The 18,150-nt window shown below is 39.3% G+C and overlaps 1 protein-coding gene across 4 annotated transcripts in view; it reads left to right on the plus strand.

Moving 5' to 3' along the window:
* Positions 1-7,054, plus strand: part of LOC126194715 (probable peroxisomal membrane protein PEX13) — a 96,125-nt gene extending 89,071 nt beyond the window's left edge. For all 4 annotated transcript variants that reach the window (XM_049932959.1, XM_049932960.1, XM_049932962.1 and 1 more), the window contains exon 6: positions 6,506-7,054. In XM_049932959.1, the coding sequence (XP_049788916.1) occupies positions 6,506-6,771 (266 nt within the window). In that variant the 3' untranslated portion in view covers positions 6,772-7,054. The remainder of the gene's footprint in view (positions 1-6,505) is intronic.
* The last annotated feature ends 11,096 nt before the right edge of the window (positions 7,055-18,150 follow it).

The raw sequence follows: 18,150 nt of genomic DNA on the forward strand, positions 1-18,150 counted from the left end.
TGTACTAGTGCCGACATTGTGCATGCTCTGTTGCCAGTGTCTATGTGCCTGTGGTTCTGTCAGTGTGATCATGTGATGTATCTGACCCCAGGAATGTGTCAATAAAGTTTCCCCTTCCTGGGACAATGAATTCACGGTGTTCTTATTTCAATTTCCAGGAGTGTATATATATAGAGGGAAACATTCCACGTGGGAAAAATATATCTAAAAACACAGATGATGTGACTTACCGAACGAAAGTGCTGGCAGGTCGATAGACACACAAACAAACACAAACATACACACAAAATTCAAGCTTTCGCAACAAACAGTTTGTTGCGAAAGCTTGAATTTTGTGTGTATGTTTGTGTTTGTGTGTCTATCGACGTGCCAGCGGTTTCGTTTGGTAAGTCACATCATCTTTATATATATATATATATATATACCAAGCCCCCACAGAACGTATCTCTGCCTACGTAGATCAACACCTTCAACCCATTACATGCAGTCTCCCATCCTTCATCAAAGACACCAACCACTTCCTTGAACGCCTGGAATCCTTACCCAATCTGTTACCCCCGGAAACCATCCTTGTAACCATTGATGCCACTTCCTTATACACAAATATTCCGCACGTCCAGGGCCTCGCTGCGATGGAGCATTTCCTTTCACGCCGATCACCTGCCACCCTACCTAAAACCTCTTTCCTCATTACCTTAGCCAGCTTCATCCTGACCCACAACTTCTTCACTTTTGAAGGCCAGACATACCAACAATTAAAGGGAACAGCCATGGGTACCAGGATGGCCCCCTCGTACGCCAACCTATTCATGGGTCGCTTAGAGGAAGCCTTCTTGGTTACCCAGGTCTGCCAACCCAAAGTTTGGTACAGATTTATTGATGACATCTTCATGATCTGGACTCACAGTGAAGAAGAACTCCAGAATTTCCTCTCCAACCTCAACTCCTTTGGCTCCATCAGATTCACCTGGTCCTACTCCAAATCCCATGCCACTTTCCTTGACGTTGACCTCCACCTGTCCAATGGCCAACTTCACACGTCCGTCCACATCAAACCCACCAACAAGCAACAGTACCTCCATTATGACAGCTGCCACCCATTCCACATCAAACGGTCCCTTCCCTACAGCCTAGGTCTTCGGGGCAAACGAATCTGCTCCAGTCCGGAATCCCTGAAACATTACACCAACAACCTGACAACAGCTTTCGCATCCCGCAACTACCCTCTCGGCCTGGTACAGAAGCAAATAACCAGAGCCACTTCCTCATCCCCTCAAACCCAGAATCCCCCACAGAAGAACCACAAAAGTGCCCCACTTGTGACAGGATACTTTCCGGGACTGGACCAGACTCTGAATGTGGCTCTCCAGCAGGGATACGACTTCCTCAAATCCTGCCCTGAAATGAGATCCATCCTTCATGAAATCCTCCCCACTCCGCCAAGAGTGTCTTTCCGCCGTCCACCTAACCTTCGTAACCTGTTAGTTCATCCCTATGAAATCCCCAAACCACCTTCCCTACCCTCTGGCTCCTATCCTTGTAACCGCCCCCGGTGCAAAACCTGTCCCATGCACCCTCCCACCACCACCTACTCCAGTCCTGTAACCCGGAAGGTGTACACGATCAAAGGCAGAGCCACGTGTGAAAGCACCCACGTGATTTACCAACTGACCTGCCTACACTGTGATGCATTCTATGTGGGAATGACCAGCAACAAACTGTCCATTCGCATGAATGGACACAGGCAGACAGTGTTTGTTGGTAATGAGGATCACCCTGTGGCTAAACATGCCTTGGTGCACAGCCAGCACATCTTGGCACAGTGTTACACCGTCCGGGTTATCTGGATACTTCCCACCAACACCAACCTATCCGAACTCCGGAGATGGGAACTTGCCCTTCAGTATATCCTCTCTTCTCGCTATCCGCCAGGCCTCAATCTCCGCTAATTTCAAGTTGCCGCCACTCATACCTCACCCTGCTCTCAACAACTTCTTTGCCTCTACTCTTCCACCTCGACTGACATCTCTGCCCAAACTCTTTGTCTTTAAATATGTCTGCTTGTGTCTGTATGTGTGGATGGATATGTGTGTGTGTGCGAGTGTATACCTGTCCTTTTTTCCCCCTAAGGTAAGTCTTTCCGCTCCCGGGATTGGAATGACTCCTTGCCCTCTCCCTTAAAACCTACATCCTTTCGTCTTTCCCTCTCCTTCCCTCTTTCCTGATGAGGCAACAGTTTGTTGCGAAAGCTTGAATTTTGTGTGTATATTTGTGTTTGTTTGTGTGTGTATCGACCTGCCAGCGCTTTTGTTTGGTAAGTCTCATCATCTTTCTTTATATATATATATATATATATATATATATATATAGAGAGAGAGAGAGAGAAACATTCCACGTGGGAAAAATATATCTAAAAACAAAGATGATGTGACTTACCAAACGAAAGTGCTGGCACGTCGATAGACACACAAACATACACACAAAATTCAAGCTTTCGCAACAAACTGTTGCCTCATCAGGAAAGAGGGAAGGAGAGGGAAAGACGAAAGGATGTGGGTTTTAAGGGAGAGGGTAAGGAGTCATTCCAATCCCGGGAGCGGAAAGACTTACCTTAGGGGGAAAAAAGGACGGGTATACACTCGCGCACACACACACATATCCATCCACACATATCCATCCACACATATCCATCCACACATATACAGACACAAAATTTGAACCCAACAATTACGTTTGTTATTGTCACTGTTGTATTTCGAAATCTTTTCTGTCATCTTATTTTCTCTTTTTGAAAAGATATGTCTGCTTGTGTCTGTATATGTGTGGATGGATATGTGTGTGTGTGCGAGTGTATACCCGTCCTTTTTTCCCCCTAAGGTAAGTCTTTCCGCTCCCGGGATTGGAATGACTCCTTACCCTCTCCCTTAAAACCCACATCCTTTCGTCTTTCCCTCTCCTTCCCTCTTTCCTGATGAGGCAACAGTTTGTTGCGAAAGCTTGAATTTTGTGTGTATGTTTGTGTTTGTTTGTGTGTCTATCGACGTGCCAGCGCTTTCGTTTGGTAAGTCACATCAAAGTCACATCATCTTTGTTTATATATATATATATATATATATATATATATATATATATATATGGATACAACATTCTTTATTTGTGCTTCTTCACAACTTTTTGTTAGCCTCTTCAAAATACTCCCCTCCACTATAATTAATCCCCTCATTGAAATTCCCATTGCTCAAATCAGTGTTTGACATTGTTTTCTGAAAGCATGCTCATGGTTTCTGCCACTTTTTCTTTCAAACCTTGAACTATCATAAGTCTTGTTCCTTACAGTGCAGATTTCACTTTCAGTAACATAAAAAAATTCACATGGAGCAAGATATTGTTATTAAGGCGGTTGTTGCTACACAGTGATCCCATACTTAGCCAAAAACAATATGGCAGGCAGCAGGTTCTTGAGGACTATTTTTTAAAACATTTTCCTCATGTGAAAATGTTTGTGTAAAATTTGCCGAACTCTTTCTTTGTTGATTCTTATAATATCAGCAATCATATGAATACCCTTCTGACTGTCTTTTTATATTAAATGTTTCTGCCTTTTGCTGACATGGAAGGTCACTGTAAATGTTACCATCTTCAATCCCTTCTCATCCCTCTTTCAACTGCTTAAACATCTGTAATACATTCATCACCATACTCTTATTTCAATCAAGAATGGGCCTCTGTTGTGGTCTATCACAGTTTAACTCAAAATTACTGCTTGTATTCCAAATCTACATGTATACTCCACAAAAAAGTGCTTGTCAGAGGGTACAGCCCACTGAACCAGTTATTTGGATTTTTCTTGTTCCATTCATGTGTGGAGTGGGGGAAGGATGATTGTTTAAAAGCTTCTGAGCATGCTGTAATTAATCTAATCTTGTCATCTTGATTCCTGTGGGAGTGATAGTGATCTGTAGAGGGTTGGAGTATACTCAGTCATAATTTAAAGCCTGTTCTTGAAACTTTGTGATTAGGCTTTCTGATGATAGGTGTCTATCTTCAAGTGTCTGTTAGTTTGGTTTCTTCAGCATCTCTGTGGCACACTCCTATGCATCAAAGAAACCTGTGACCAGTCGTGCTGCTCTTCTCTGTATACATTCAATATCCCCTGTTATACATTCAATATCCCCTGTTATACATTCAATATCCCCTGTTAGTCCAACTTCGTACAGATCCCACACACTTAGGCAGTATTTTTGGATGGGTTGCACGAGTGATTTGTCAGAAATCTTCTATTTAGTCAATTGCACTTCCCTAGTATTCTACCAGTAAACTGATCACCTGCTTTAACCACAACTGAGCGTTATGTGATCATTCCCCTTCATATCTCTACAAAGCACTACACCCAGCTATGAGTTGACGAATGGTAGCTGTGACTCATGATATAGCCAAAAGATACTGCATTTTTTTGTTTTGCGGAGTGCACAGTTTTAAATTTCTGAACATTTAAAGCAAGTCACCAATCTTTACATCACGTTGAAATCTTATCAAGATCTGACTGAATGTTTATGCAGCTTCTTTCGGATATTACTTCATTATAGATAACTGTGTAATCTGCAAAATGTTTGAGGTTACTGCTAATATTGTCTGCAAGATCCATTAATATACAACTTGAATGGAAAGGGTCCCAACACATTTCCCTGGGATAGACTCAACATTATTTCTACATCTGTCGATGACTCTCCATCCAAGATAACCTGCTGTGTCCTACACACACACACACACACACACACACACACACACACACACACACAAACCTTAATCCAGTCAGAAATTTCTCTTATACTCCATATGATTTGACAATAAGTATTCAAGAAACATGGCATCTACCTCACTGCCCTGTTCCAAAGCTTTCAGTATGTCATATGAGAGAAGGAAGAGTTGGATTTCACATAGTCAATGTTACAGAATTCAGGCTGGTTGACACGGAGGAAGCCATTCTGTTTCAGATATCTCATTATGTTTGAGCTAGGAATATGTTCTAAGATTCTTCAACAAATTGACGTCAAGGATACTGGATGGTAGTTTTGTGGATCGCTTCTACTACCCTTCTTGTAAACATGTGTGGCTTGTGCTTTCTTTCAATTACTGGATGAGGGTTTTTTTTCAGAGGATCTATCCGTTTATTGTATTCAAAAGAGAGGCTAACTCATATTAAGTATAGAATCTTACGGGGATTCTGTTGGGCCCTGGAGCATTCTTTAGATTGTACATTAATGAGTGCTGCTTGTTTGTGTCTTAGTGACCTGGGAGAGAAAATGAATAACATCATCAGACTTTTTACAGATGAAGCAGTAACTTACAATAATTTACTGTTTGAAAAATGCTGCACAAATATTCAGTCAGATCCTGATAATATTTCAAAGTGGAAAGCAGATGGCAGATCATGTGATCAGTTGTAAAACATTGCTCAAATGTGTGATACACATACCATATAAGTACAGGCATATCACGGGGTATAGAACATATACAAACAACAACATTACAAAAGGTCAAAGTGTTGTCAGACTAATGGGACACCTGTGTGTCACTTCTGTAGTGACCCTGAAAACATGATTAGTTTAATTACAGTGTGCACAGAGGCATTTAACTGCTCCTTCTTCCCACGTGATACATGGATCAAATGGGAGAAACTCTAATACGAGGTGCAATGGGCAGTACCTCTCTGCCATGCTCGTCAGTGGTGAGCAGAATATTCATGTAGATGTGGACATAAAGCTAGTGAATAAATCTCTTTTTTTTCCCCTCTATTTTGTGAAAGAGTTGGACACAGATGGAAAGATCGTGGTGAGACTGGAAGGCAGTGGACATAGTAAATAGGACATGATAATAAATTAAGAATGACTTGTAGGTGACTTCAACTTGCAGTAGGGTTAGCTGGAGTCATTGCAGAGAGGGGGCATGAACAGCATGATCATGCTTCTGTCTGGTCCTTTACTTTTCAATCTAGAATGACTTGGTTCCTCTCCTAACACTAAAGGAATAGGGATTTCCTGTCATGTGAGAACTGCAGAAACATTTTCCTTAAAAAAAGCACTAGTTCATGTTTGCCTCATTTCTTGTATGACCATGCATGTCTCTCAACATTATATATTGTTTTGTCTTAAACATATTACCTCAGTTCCGTTGCTTCATGTTCGGAAGAATAATCATCATTTGTATGAGTTGAGGTTTTCGTTCTCTTCCTTTTCCTTTCTTAGTTTCCTTAAGCTTTCGAACACTGGGCTTAACCACCAGCTTTTGTACCACTATTTGCTCTTTTATCCATTTACTTAAAGGCTTTAAGAATGTCTGGACTAGTATTTTTTAGGGCTTTTGCAAATAAGGATCTCGATTGTGCTAGTATAGTGTTTCTCGATTGTGCTAGTATAGTGTTGCATAGTGATGCTGGTACAGTGTTTTATAGTGTTTGATTATGTGATTAACATGTACAAATAAGATTATCCTTCTCACCTTCCAGTGGCTGCTGAATTTCCAGAGACACCTGAAACACCTGAAATGCCATGGCAGCCAGCCACTGATATCACATCTGTTCATACTGATGCAGCTTCAGTGCACACCTTGGTAAATGAAGGCACCACTTCTTTGTCTAATAGGACCGAATTAGAAATGCCAATGCCACTACCACCCAAACAAATCCAGGACGAACCGCAACAGCAGCAGCAGGAACAGCAACAACAACAACAACAACAACAACAACAACAAAGTCCCATTAATCATTCCTGAATAAATGTTGTCATTGCAATACGTATTTGCAAAAATGGACTATAAAGTGTTGACAAATGTCAGTGTGCTGCCATCAAAGTGAGGTAGATCTACTGATCACTGATCATAATGTGTCCTTAAATAATTGTAAAGAATTCTAATATGTTGGGAACAACTCAAATTCCATGTTTTTGTGAAACTGCCATTCACAAACCTTGTGTTTTTTTTATGTTGACTTTGGTTGTGTTTTGTTTTTCATATGTTTGTAATGTACAGGAACTGAAATATAAACAGCTTTTATGTACATTTTGAACCGTCTTTTCTACAGCTACTCAGAGCTGTATAATACATTCACATTTATAATATGTTAACATTTATAAACACAAAATATTTGTTTTTCAGTGTACTAGTATTTCTCATTTCGTTGAGCTTCTCCTCTTGATTTCTTTTCAGCAGTAAATCAAAATTCTCAAATTGTGACAATGAAAAATAAGTACTGAAAAAAAAGCTAGTGGTTTTGGGTGAATTGTGCAGTTTTATATCATCTTACAAAATACAATCAAGAAGAGGCTAGACCAGCAAGCACAGTGGTGTGTGAATGTGCTTAGTAACTGAAATGAAGCAGCAAGTAAAGAAAACTATTTTAGTACTGTCAGTCGACATATCACCGAATTGATTCTGTTCTTGAATTGTGAAAATGTTGTCAAGTGAAGAGCAACATGTAGGGATGCGAAATTAGGCCAAATGACTCAGAAGCGTACCAGTTTTCACATAAAGAATGTTGTGTGAAAATATAAGCACATGTTTAATGTACATGGCACACAGAGAATGAGCAGAAGCTTACTCAATGAGGCTGTCATAATCAAATGGAAATGTATATGCTATATAATTTCAACCTAAGGCCACATAAATGGTTTCAGTAACAAGTTATGGCGTAACAAGTCATCACCAGTAGGAAGCTAAACTACAAAAAAATTTTTTGCCTCTTACATATGAATAGACAATAGACAATAGTAAGATTTCATGTTCATTATATGGAGCATGGTGGTGCAAGTTGTGTAACTGTAGATTACTTGGTATCAAATGATGGCACCAATTGCACTTATGTTTTTGACTACTACGACCAGTTTTGGCCACCAAGGTTATTTTCTAGTGGTTATCTGAACAAAATTGAAAACGAGGAAGAATGAATAAGATGAAAAAGAAAGTAACAAAAATTCCTCAAAACAAATGTAGTAAAATTAGTAAAGATTGTAACAACTGGTCCACTAACATCATCAGTGGTGTATGAAAATAATGTTTTATAGCAACTAATTCACAATTTAAGAAAGTAATATATACAACATGAAGTTACATGAGGAGTACATAGGCTGGTGTGAAAGAAGATCGCAGTTTGGAAAGCCAGCAATGAAAAACACGTAGATTCTGCAAATGCATCTCTTGGTGCAAACAAGGTTTTGATCCGAAATGAAGTCTGAGCTGCTGAACATGGCCTGTTACAGTAAGTGAGACACACATACTGTGTAACTGTGACTGTGCTAGATTCATTTACATTACAACACATCAAACTGCTTCAAAAAAACATAAAGGAGAACAATGTTAGTTCTTTTTCAAGTGTTTTTTCTCTTTGTTAAGAATATTCATGTGGTGCACATAGTTAAAAAAATTTCTCTCTCTTACAGGATGTCTGTATGGGTACCCTTCTCTATTTTACACAAATTCGTAAGATTATTGTCAATATTAGTAATAACATTGTGTTCTGCGATTAGATGGGAAGGAAAGAGGAGTTATCTTCTGCATTTTTTTTTTCTCTGCTACACACCAGACAAAGTGAGTTAATATTACAGTGTCATCCAATTCTGAGCTATGTTTAGAGTAGAGAGATTAGATTAGATTAGATTCAGTTTTTGTTCCATAGACCCAAAAAGAGATGATCCTCTTGGATATGGAACATGTCAGAAAGTATAACATAAAAAAACATAGAACATTTGAATATAATACGCACTTCCCTGATCATTTGTCAGGAGATTGTCAAAATATGTGAATACATTACAGTAAGCTGGAACTGCTAATATTTACAGAATTAATACACTGTCAGATTGAAACATAAATTTATGCACTTTTTTAATAAATTTATCATACACAAAATACCTAATCTTAACTGTTGTGATCCAGTGCCATCAAAACTGAAATCTAACAGATATTTTTACGTAAGGTGTTCTAAAAGTCCCTTTTAATTATTCATCTTTAGAGTAGGGGAAGTTGTCTTCCAAAAAGTATTACAAACTCTGTTTTAATTGACCTTTATCTGAAATCAAGTTTTTAATGGTTGATGACAATTTATTGAAAATGTGTGTTCCTGAATATTGGACCCCTTTTTGGACCAAGATAAGTGATTTTAGATCTTTATGTAGATTGTTTTTACTCCTAGTATTGACACTACGTATTGAGCTATTGGTGGTAAAAGAGGCATATTATTTGCAACGAATTTCATTAAGGAATAAATGTTCTGAGAAGCTGTGGTCACAATACTCAGTTTCTTGAACAGCTTTTTGCATGATGTTCTTGAATTAACACCACAAAAGAGTCTTTGTTACACACCTTTGCACTCTAGAAACTTTTGTTTGGTTTGTCGAGTTATCCCAAGTATGATCTCATATGGCATAACAGAATTGCAAATACAGACTTGTTTAGGCACTTCAGCAGTTCTGTGTTATGCCTAGTAATCCCCGAAATTTAATACTGTCAACCTCTTCGATATGCACATCTTTATATGTTATACGTGCTGGAAAGGAATCTCTTACAGGTTCTGAGCTGCATGTAGTGGGTCTTTTCAAAGTTTAATGACTGTGAATAAACTTTAAACCATTTATTAATGTCAGTGAAAATTTGATTAGCAGCCATTTCTAAATCTGTACTTGACTTGCTACTTATTGCAATGTTGTATCAGCTGCAAACAAAACAAAGTTAGCATCTGGCAATGTAACAGATGGTGTACAAAAGAAAAAGCAATGGACCTAAGATAAATCCTCGAGGAACACCACATGCAATTAATTCCCAATCAGATGAAGACTGATTAATTACTCGGCAGGTATTTCGCAATGACACCCTTTGCTTGGTGTTAGTGAGGTAAGACCCGAACCATTGTGCAGTGCTGCCAGTAAGACCATAATACAAGGGTAATCCCAAAAGTAACGTCTCCTCTTTTTTTATAAGTACATAGACATGTTTATTTCTACAATGGTTTACATCAGTTTACAGCTTGAACATTTAGCTATTTTTCAACATAATCACCATTTCTGTTGATGCATTTTTGTAGACGCTGTGGCAGTTTTTGTTTGCCCACGTCATACTAGCTCGCTGTCATGCTGTTCAGAAAGTTATGAACCTCTTCTTTCACCTCGTCGTTGGAGCTCAATCACATTCCGGCCAAATGTTCTTTTAACCTAGGGAACAGGTGATAGTCACTGGGCTCCAGGTCAGGACTATAGGGTGGGTGGATAATTATGTTCCACTGAAACGTTGCAGGAGAGTAACGGTTTGCAAGCAATATGTGGGCGAGCGTTGTCATGGAGAATGTGTACGCCCTAGCTCAACATTTCTCTTCTCTGGTTCTGAATTGCCTGTTTGTTTTTTCAGAGTCTCACAGTACCTGTCAGCATTAATTGTGGTCCTAGTGGGCATAAAGTTGACCAACAATACCCCTTTCTAATCCCAAAAAACGGTTGTCATGACTTTACTGGCAGACTGTGTTTGTTTGAATTTCTGCAGCTTTGGCGAAGAAGGATGCCGCCACAGGCGTAAAGTGGTATGCCCAAGTTTCGTCACCTGTGACAATGGTTCAAATGGCTCTGAGCACTATGGGACTTAACATCTGAGGTCATCAGTCCCCTAGAACCTAACTAACCTAAGGACATCACACACATCCATGCCCGAGGCAGGATTTGAACCTGCGACCGTAGTGGTCACGCGCACCCGTGACACTTGAGTCCAGAAAGTTGTCCTGTTCAGCTGCAAGGTGGTGAAGAAATGCGCAGGAAGCATCAACTCATTGCCACATGTGGTCCTCAGTCAGCATGCATGGCACCCATCTTGTGCACACCTTTCGGTAGTTCAATTTTCCATTAAAATTCTGTGAGCGGTGCTTTGGGAAAGCTCAGGAACCAATGTGCAGAGATCATCTAGGGTGATCCTCCAATCTTCACGCATGCTATGCTCAACCTTCAATATTGTCTCCTCAAAAATTTACGGTCTCCCACTCCTTTGTTCAGTTCGACCAGCTGCAAACTCTCTACACCACTTACAAACATTTTTGACATCCATGCACGACTCACCATACAGTTCCGTCAATTGGCAATGGATTTCAATTGGCACAGTGCCCTTTGCGTTAAAAAACCGAATAACTGCGCACAATTCGCACTTGGTGGTAGCATCCAACGGGAGCTCCATTCTCAATGGCTGCCAAGCCAAGACTGAGCGCCTCAGCGCAGCATGCGCATGTTTACACACAGCGCGTGAAGCACTCTTCATAACAGTGTGACCAACCGTCACACAGAGTTCTGTACTTATAAAAGAATAGGAGACCTTCGTTTTGGGATTACCCTCGTATTCTGATTTACTTAAGACAGTGATGTAATTCATGCAGCCAGAGGCTTTTGGAAGGTCACAATAATTCCAGTAGCCTCTAATTTGTTATCTAATGAATTAAGTACAATCACACTGTAAGAGTATATAGGATTCTCTATATCGGAACCCTGAAGGAACCCAGTCTGTGACTTGGACAGTATATTATTTGCAGTCACATGCTTAAGAAGGTTCTTGCACACAACCCTTTCAAATATTTTTGAAAAAGCCAGCAAAAGTGAAGTTGGTCAATAGTTCGAGAGTAATTTTTATCACCCTTTTTGTAAAGAGGCTTAACTTTAGCATATTTTAGCCAGTCTGTAAATGTTCTGCTGATAAGAGATTGATTACACAAATAACTTAAGATAGAACTCAACTCAAATTAAAACTCCTTGATTAACTTTGCTGCTATATTATCATAACCAGTAGAATATATGATTTTAGGGATTTTATGATGAATGCTACTTCTTTGAGAAAAGTGAGTGTCACTTCCATTTTACTGAAGTTATTTGTAAAGACTAGTCTTGGATATTTCATTGCACTGTTTACACAATCTGATAGCCCCAAGCAATCAGTAACAGAAATAAAGTACTTGTTTAAGAGGTTTGCAGCACTACATGCACTTATTACCAATGTCTCATTTATTTTTAGAGCAATCTGTTCCTTTTCATTTCTGGCCTCATCTGCCTGTATTCACTATATCCCATATGGTTTTTATGTTGTTGCCTGATGTAATTATCTTCTTCTCGTAATAAATAAAGTTGCTTAGATTTCTGGCGTCAATATTTTGCAGAATTTCTTGTAATGCGTTACAATGCTAACATCAGAACTGTTCCTAGATAGATACAGTTTGCTTTTTGCCCCAAATGATATCTTTATTCTATGTGTAATCCATGGTTTATTTTTAGACTTCTGTTTGATTTGAGTTACTTTTAGGAGAGAAAAATTTTCAAATGAGGAAGTAACATTATTAATGAATGCTTTGTAGTTTCCATTTGAGTCAGATTAATATCTTTCCAAGTCATGTCTTTTAGCAATCTCCTAAACTTCTCACTTTTCTTTTTGTCTGATTTATTATCCTCCTTTACTCATGAGGCTAATAAAACAGACCTTCCAAATTTTTTTGTGGTGAGATTATAAAATTCTGTTGATTCTCTGTATATGCTTGCTATTATAAAGAATTTATTAAGAAATACTGCTACTGTTGCACAAGCTTCTAATTGCTGGGTCTGAGCAGAATGTATTAGCATCAATAGTCTTGAAAAAACCAGTTTCTAATAAATGTGGTGACTCCTCCTTTCTCCATATTTTCTCTAAAGAAGTAAGACGTTAAGTCCTGTAGCATTTAACATTCACTATGGGATCAAAAGTATCGGGACACCCCACCAAAACATATGTTTTTCGTATTAAGTGCATGGTGCTGCCACCTACTGTCAGGTACTCCATATCAGCAACCTCAGTAATCATTAGACATCGTGAGAGAGCAGAATGGAGTGCTCTGTGGAACTGACAGACTTCGAACGTGGTCAGGTGATTGGGTGTCACTTGTGTCATACGCCTGTACATGAGATTTCCACACTCCTAAACTTTCCAAGGTCCTCTGTTTCCGATGTGATAGTGAAGTGGAAACATGAAGCGACACGTATAGCACAAAAGCGTACAGGCCGGTCTTGTCTGTTGATTGACAGAGACCGCCGATGGTTAAAGAGGATCATAATGTCTAATAGGCAGACGTCTATCCAGACCATCACACAGGAATTCCAAACTGCATCAGGATCCACTGCAAGTATTATGGCAGTTTGGCGGGAGATGAAAAAACTTGGATTTCATGCTCGAGCGGCTCCTCATGAGCCACATATCACGCCGGTAAATGCCAAACAACACCTCGCTTGGTGTAAGCAGCATAAACACAGGATGATTGAACAGTGGAAAAATGTTGTGTGGAGTGACAAATCACAGTACACAATGTGGCAACCCGATGGCAGAGTGTGGGTATGGCAAATGCCCAGTGAACATCATCTGCCAGTGTATGCTGTGCCAAAGAAAAATTCTGAGCTGGTGGTGTTATGATGCGGTCATGTTTTTCATGGAGGGGGCTTACAGCCCTTGTTGTTTTGTGTGGCGCTATCACAGCGCAGGCCAACATTGATGTTTTTTAAGCACATTCTTGCTTCCCACTGTTGAAGAGCAATTTGGGGATGGAGACTGCATCTTTCAACATGATCGAGCATCTGTTCATAATGCACACCTGTGGCAGAGTGGTTACAAGACAATAACATCCCTGTTATGGACTGGCCTGCACAGAGTAGTGACCTGAATCTTATACAACACCTTTAGGATGTTTTGGAACTCCAACTTTGTGCCAGGCCTCACCTACCAACATCCATACCTTTCCTCAGTGCCACACTCCATGAAGAATGGGCTGCCATTCCCCAAGAAACCTTCCAGCACCTGATTAAACTTATGCCTGTGAGAGTGGAAGCTGTCATCAAGGCTAAGGGTAGGCCAACACCATATTGAATTCCAGCATTACCGATAGAGGGCACCACGAACTTGTGAGTCATTTTCAGCTAGGTGTCCGGATACTTTTGATCACACAGTATATCTATACCAGTGGTCACACGATGCTCAGAGAGGCAGTTTATATCAACTGCTCAACTCTAATTCTTCAACACAAATAAGCAACGCATTGAACTTACCTCACAGTCCTCGATATTCAGATGCAATAGGGACAACTGAACGAACATAATTCTTCTGTCAATTTCTGAACATGTTCAGTTGCAATCAGGGGCTGTTATCGTGAATTGCATACATTAAAATTTGTTTTCTGAATGCCTGTTTTATTAATGTGAATGTATTTTCAGCCAGTCTCTGAACATATTTTGTTTCTACCCTCCCTACTCTAAAAAAACTGCCGTTCTGTCACTTTACAACATGTGATAGTATTCCCCATAAGTTATTTGCTGTTAACCCATATAGTTTCCTCCCTTTCCTTTCCTGTTGAGGTGAAGGCCGTACCTAGTGCAGCCCCACTTACTGACAGCCAACAGGAACCACACCAATATGAGACTCCGTACCTGATCCAATCAGCCGTTCCATGTGTAAATTAAATTTCAAGTCTCTAGCTCATTGGGAAGTTAGATTAAAATCAAGTGCAAAATTTGTACTGAAAGAACAAGCAAGAAAATGACTTAATAAAAACATGGTAGAGAATTAAATGCACTGCTGCAAACATCTTTCATTATCTGTAAAAATTACTCTGTCAAATACTGCTACAAGTTAGCTAAATGGATTTTTTAAGTGATCAGCCAGCCACATATTCCTATGAATCTATTTCAGCTTCCGTCTTGTGACTTAGATTTACTTAACAGCACTAGAACATTCGAACTGTTTTAACACTATTTTCCATGAGATGAGCTATTGTGAATGTGTGAGTGATCATTGGTGAGACTAAGGGAGAGTGAGTGTGATTTTTGTCATTGAGTACCCCCCAAATCGACACCCCCCCCCCCTCCCTTCCTCAATGCACACACCACCCCACATGAAATCAGATTCATGTCACTTGATATTACCAATCTTCATATCAACATCCCTGTAGATGAAACCCCAGGGATAATTAAAAAGCTAGCTCCTCGCCCTATCGCAGGGTCCAATAATCGAACTTACTGAATTATTAACAGTAGAACTTCACTGTAAATACTACTATTTCAATAACTTATACTAACAATACTACTCTTTCAATAACTTATTCAGAAGGGAGAACTGCCATGGGCTCTTTATTTATTGGCATTATTTCCAGTATATTTATTAATTATTCTTAAATATTCTCTTTCAAATTCTGGAGGTGGCAGGTGTAAAAAGCAGGGAATGAACTGCTATTTACAATTTGCACAGAAACCTGATGGCAGTTATAAGAGTCGAGAAATGAAAGCAGTGATTGACAAGGGAGTGAGGCAGGGTTGTAACCTATCCCCAGTGTTATTCAATTTGTATATTAAGTAAGCAGTAAAGGAAAGAAAAGAAAAATTTAACTACTGCTTGTATGCTATGAAAAGTTCATCGAAGAATCTCTCTTACTTAGGAAGAAAAGTGCACCTATAGCAATAAATGCAGCCAGTAATAAGTGAAAAAATGATGAAATTTCACATGTAAAAAAAAGGTATTTTGCTACATTTTTGAACTTCCACTGCAATGAGTGAGAGTTCTCAATCCTTCTTGGTCATTGTGACCAAGTTTTATGAATTTATTTGTAAAAGTATGGACAGTAGAAATTAAAATGTCCTGTGGTAACTCTCCTGCTCGAAGTCTGCCCGTTTCACGTCCTACCCCCCTTAAGTTTGGACTTCTTTATTTACCGGCTATATCCACTGGATAGTTTTCAATGTACTCAGGGCAGACCAGATATTTCATGACTTTGGATACATTCCATCTGGGCCACAACATTCAGTACGAGTGAATGCAATGGCTCTTGAATATACAATTGGGATAAACCACTGCACAGCCAGTGTTCCCCCTGCCACAATGTGTTATATGAAAGTTAATTAAAAACTTAACTTGGGCTCATGTTGTTCTTATACTGCAGAAAACTGAAAATAATTTAGGTTTCTTCAAGGGTCAGGATAGCAGTCTGCTCCACCCATGGCTAACAACCGATCCACACAAAGGGCAACAAGTTCTTGTATTTTATGGGTCTGGAATGGCTTTGAGGAATATGAAAAACTTGAGGATTTTATTGCACCAGGATATCAAACCCATTAATTTTGCATTGTGGTGTTCACACTAGTAGCTGGACTGTGCTGGTGTGATCCTGAATGCTTAACATTTCTGGTGGGGGCCGGCAAGCTATGCTTCAGCTTCTACAGTACACACATCAGACATCTACCCTCTACCTTCATTAGAAGTGTCACTGTACAAGTGTTTTCTTCTTCTCCTTCTTTTTTGTGAAAGGGATAATTCCTTCACATTTCACAATCACTGAGGAAGAACAAGTACTGTAACAATACATAACAAGGTACTTAGTCCATCTACATTTATTTAGTCCATCAATTTTCATTCATTTGTAAAAACAGGGGCTAAAGAGGTACTTTTTATACTTTATTATTATTCAAATTAAAATGGTGAAATTCACATAGAAACACCTTAGTTACAGAAAAAAACTTTTTAGTATCAGATCAGGTGACCCAGGGTCATGACTTAGCCATCATCATTTAATAAGTGGCACTACCCCACCACTTTGCACACATTGCGCCAAAGTTTAACTGTCCACCACTTCCCAATGGAATACCCATTCTTTTACCGTTAATGTTACCACTTGGATTTGCTGTCAGAGTTATTGGCCGTTTTAGCAAATGACGCGTGGGCTGTCGACTACATTTTACTTTTTATCCGCCGAAGCAATATGGCGAAGGCCATTTAATTTTTAGTTTTGGACCTCCATTTCCGTATGGTGTCTTTTTTGCCCTGTGTCTTAACTGTACCTGTCTGCAACTTGACATGTCTTCTGTATGGTAAGTAGCAATCTGTCTTTTCCTACATTGTTGACATTCCTTCCTGGAGTTTCCATTATTTGATGTAAGTGTAATTCTATTTTTTGGCCTCTGCTGTTTTTCATCTCCAACTAGAAAGCAATTAAGTAGAACATTTTTGGCTTTTAATACAGCCCATTCACAGGAAAATTTCACGCCAATTTATTCCTATATTCTCCTTTCAAATAGGAAATGTATTTTCTACTAGTTGTAAGATGTTGAAAAGTAATTTCTTACCTTCTATAATGTCAACTGCGGTCTGTTATAAAAGCATACCCAGTGTGATCAGTTGTCACCAAGGGAAAATTCATATACATTTGGAGTTTCGAGGAAAAGTTAAATGGTTTATTGAGAATTTAAGATGCTATACTACCATGTGTACAAAAATCAGATTTTTTAACTGCATACTTTCTTCAAAATACATTGAGAAACGTTACAGAACTAAAAATCATCCAAAACAAAAAGTAGGTATTCTCTTTTTTCATGAGAAAAGTCAAGTTTTTAAGGAAAAAATAAATTCATAAAGTTGTATACTGAAAGAGCTTTTATGTCAGAATAATGGAAATGGATTTTTGCTGCCACAGCCCAGCATGCAGTATTAACATTCAATGACTGTGGCTTGTGCCAGTTTGATGTGGGCCAGGCTAGCACATCCCATCCTGGCATGCAGTGTAAAGTATATTTTTAAGCTCTTCTTCTTCTTCTTCTTCTTCTTCTTCTAGATTTTACACTTCACTTCAAAATGGAAAGTTCTGGTCTCCATGGGACTGTAGCCTGACTGTCTTTTTCTTAGAGATATAAATCAGTAATAACCAGAATCTTTCAGAAGTATTACATGCTAAATAATTGGAGAACGCAGGTTTTAAACCAGTGAATTCCAAGTTGCCAGCCTGCAATAACTGCTGTACTAAAGCCGTTGGCACACGGACCATGCATCTGAACATTGAGCGTGCCGAGTTTCTGATGTCGTAGTGTGGAATAGCATGTTTGGGAGTCTTTCCGAACATACAGAGCAGTATTTAGCAAGTCAGATATTCTGCACGTGCACCTGAGGATTGAACAATCAGATGTGACAATGCCACCTACGTCACATGCACAACATCTCCCTTCAGAACAGAGCTGAGAGACGCCATATTGGCATTCAGTTCAAGCCTATATGTATATATGCCGTTTCTGAGCACTGGCAAATTGAGACTCACTCGAAAACCCATTGTTAACTGTGTGATTTGTTGTAATAAAATAGAGAGAGACT

This window comes from Schistocerca nitens, chromosome 7 (genome assembly GCF_023898315.1).
Source record: "Schistocerca nitens isolate TAMUIC-IGC-003100 chromosome 7, iqSchNite1.1, whole genome shotgun sequence".
Classification (NCBI taxonomy): domain Eukaryota; kingdom Metazoa; phylum Arthropoda; class Insecta; order Orthoptera; family Acrididae; genus Schistocerca; species Schistocerca nitens.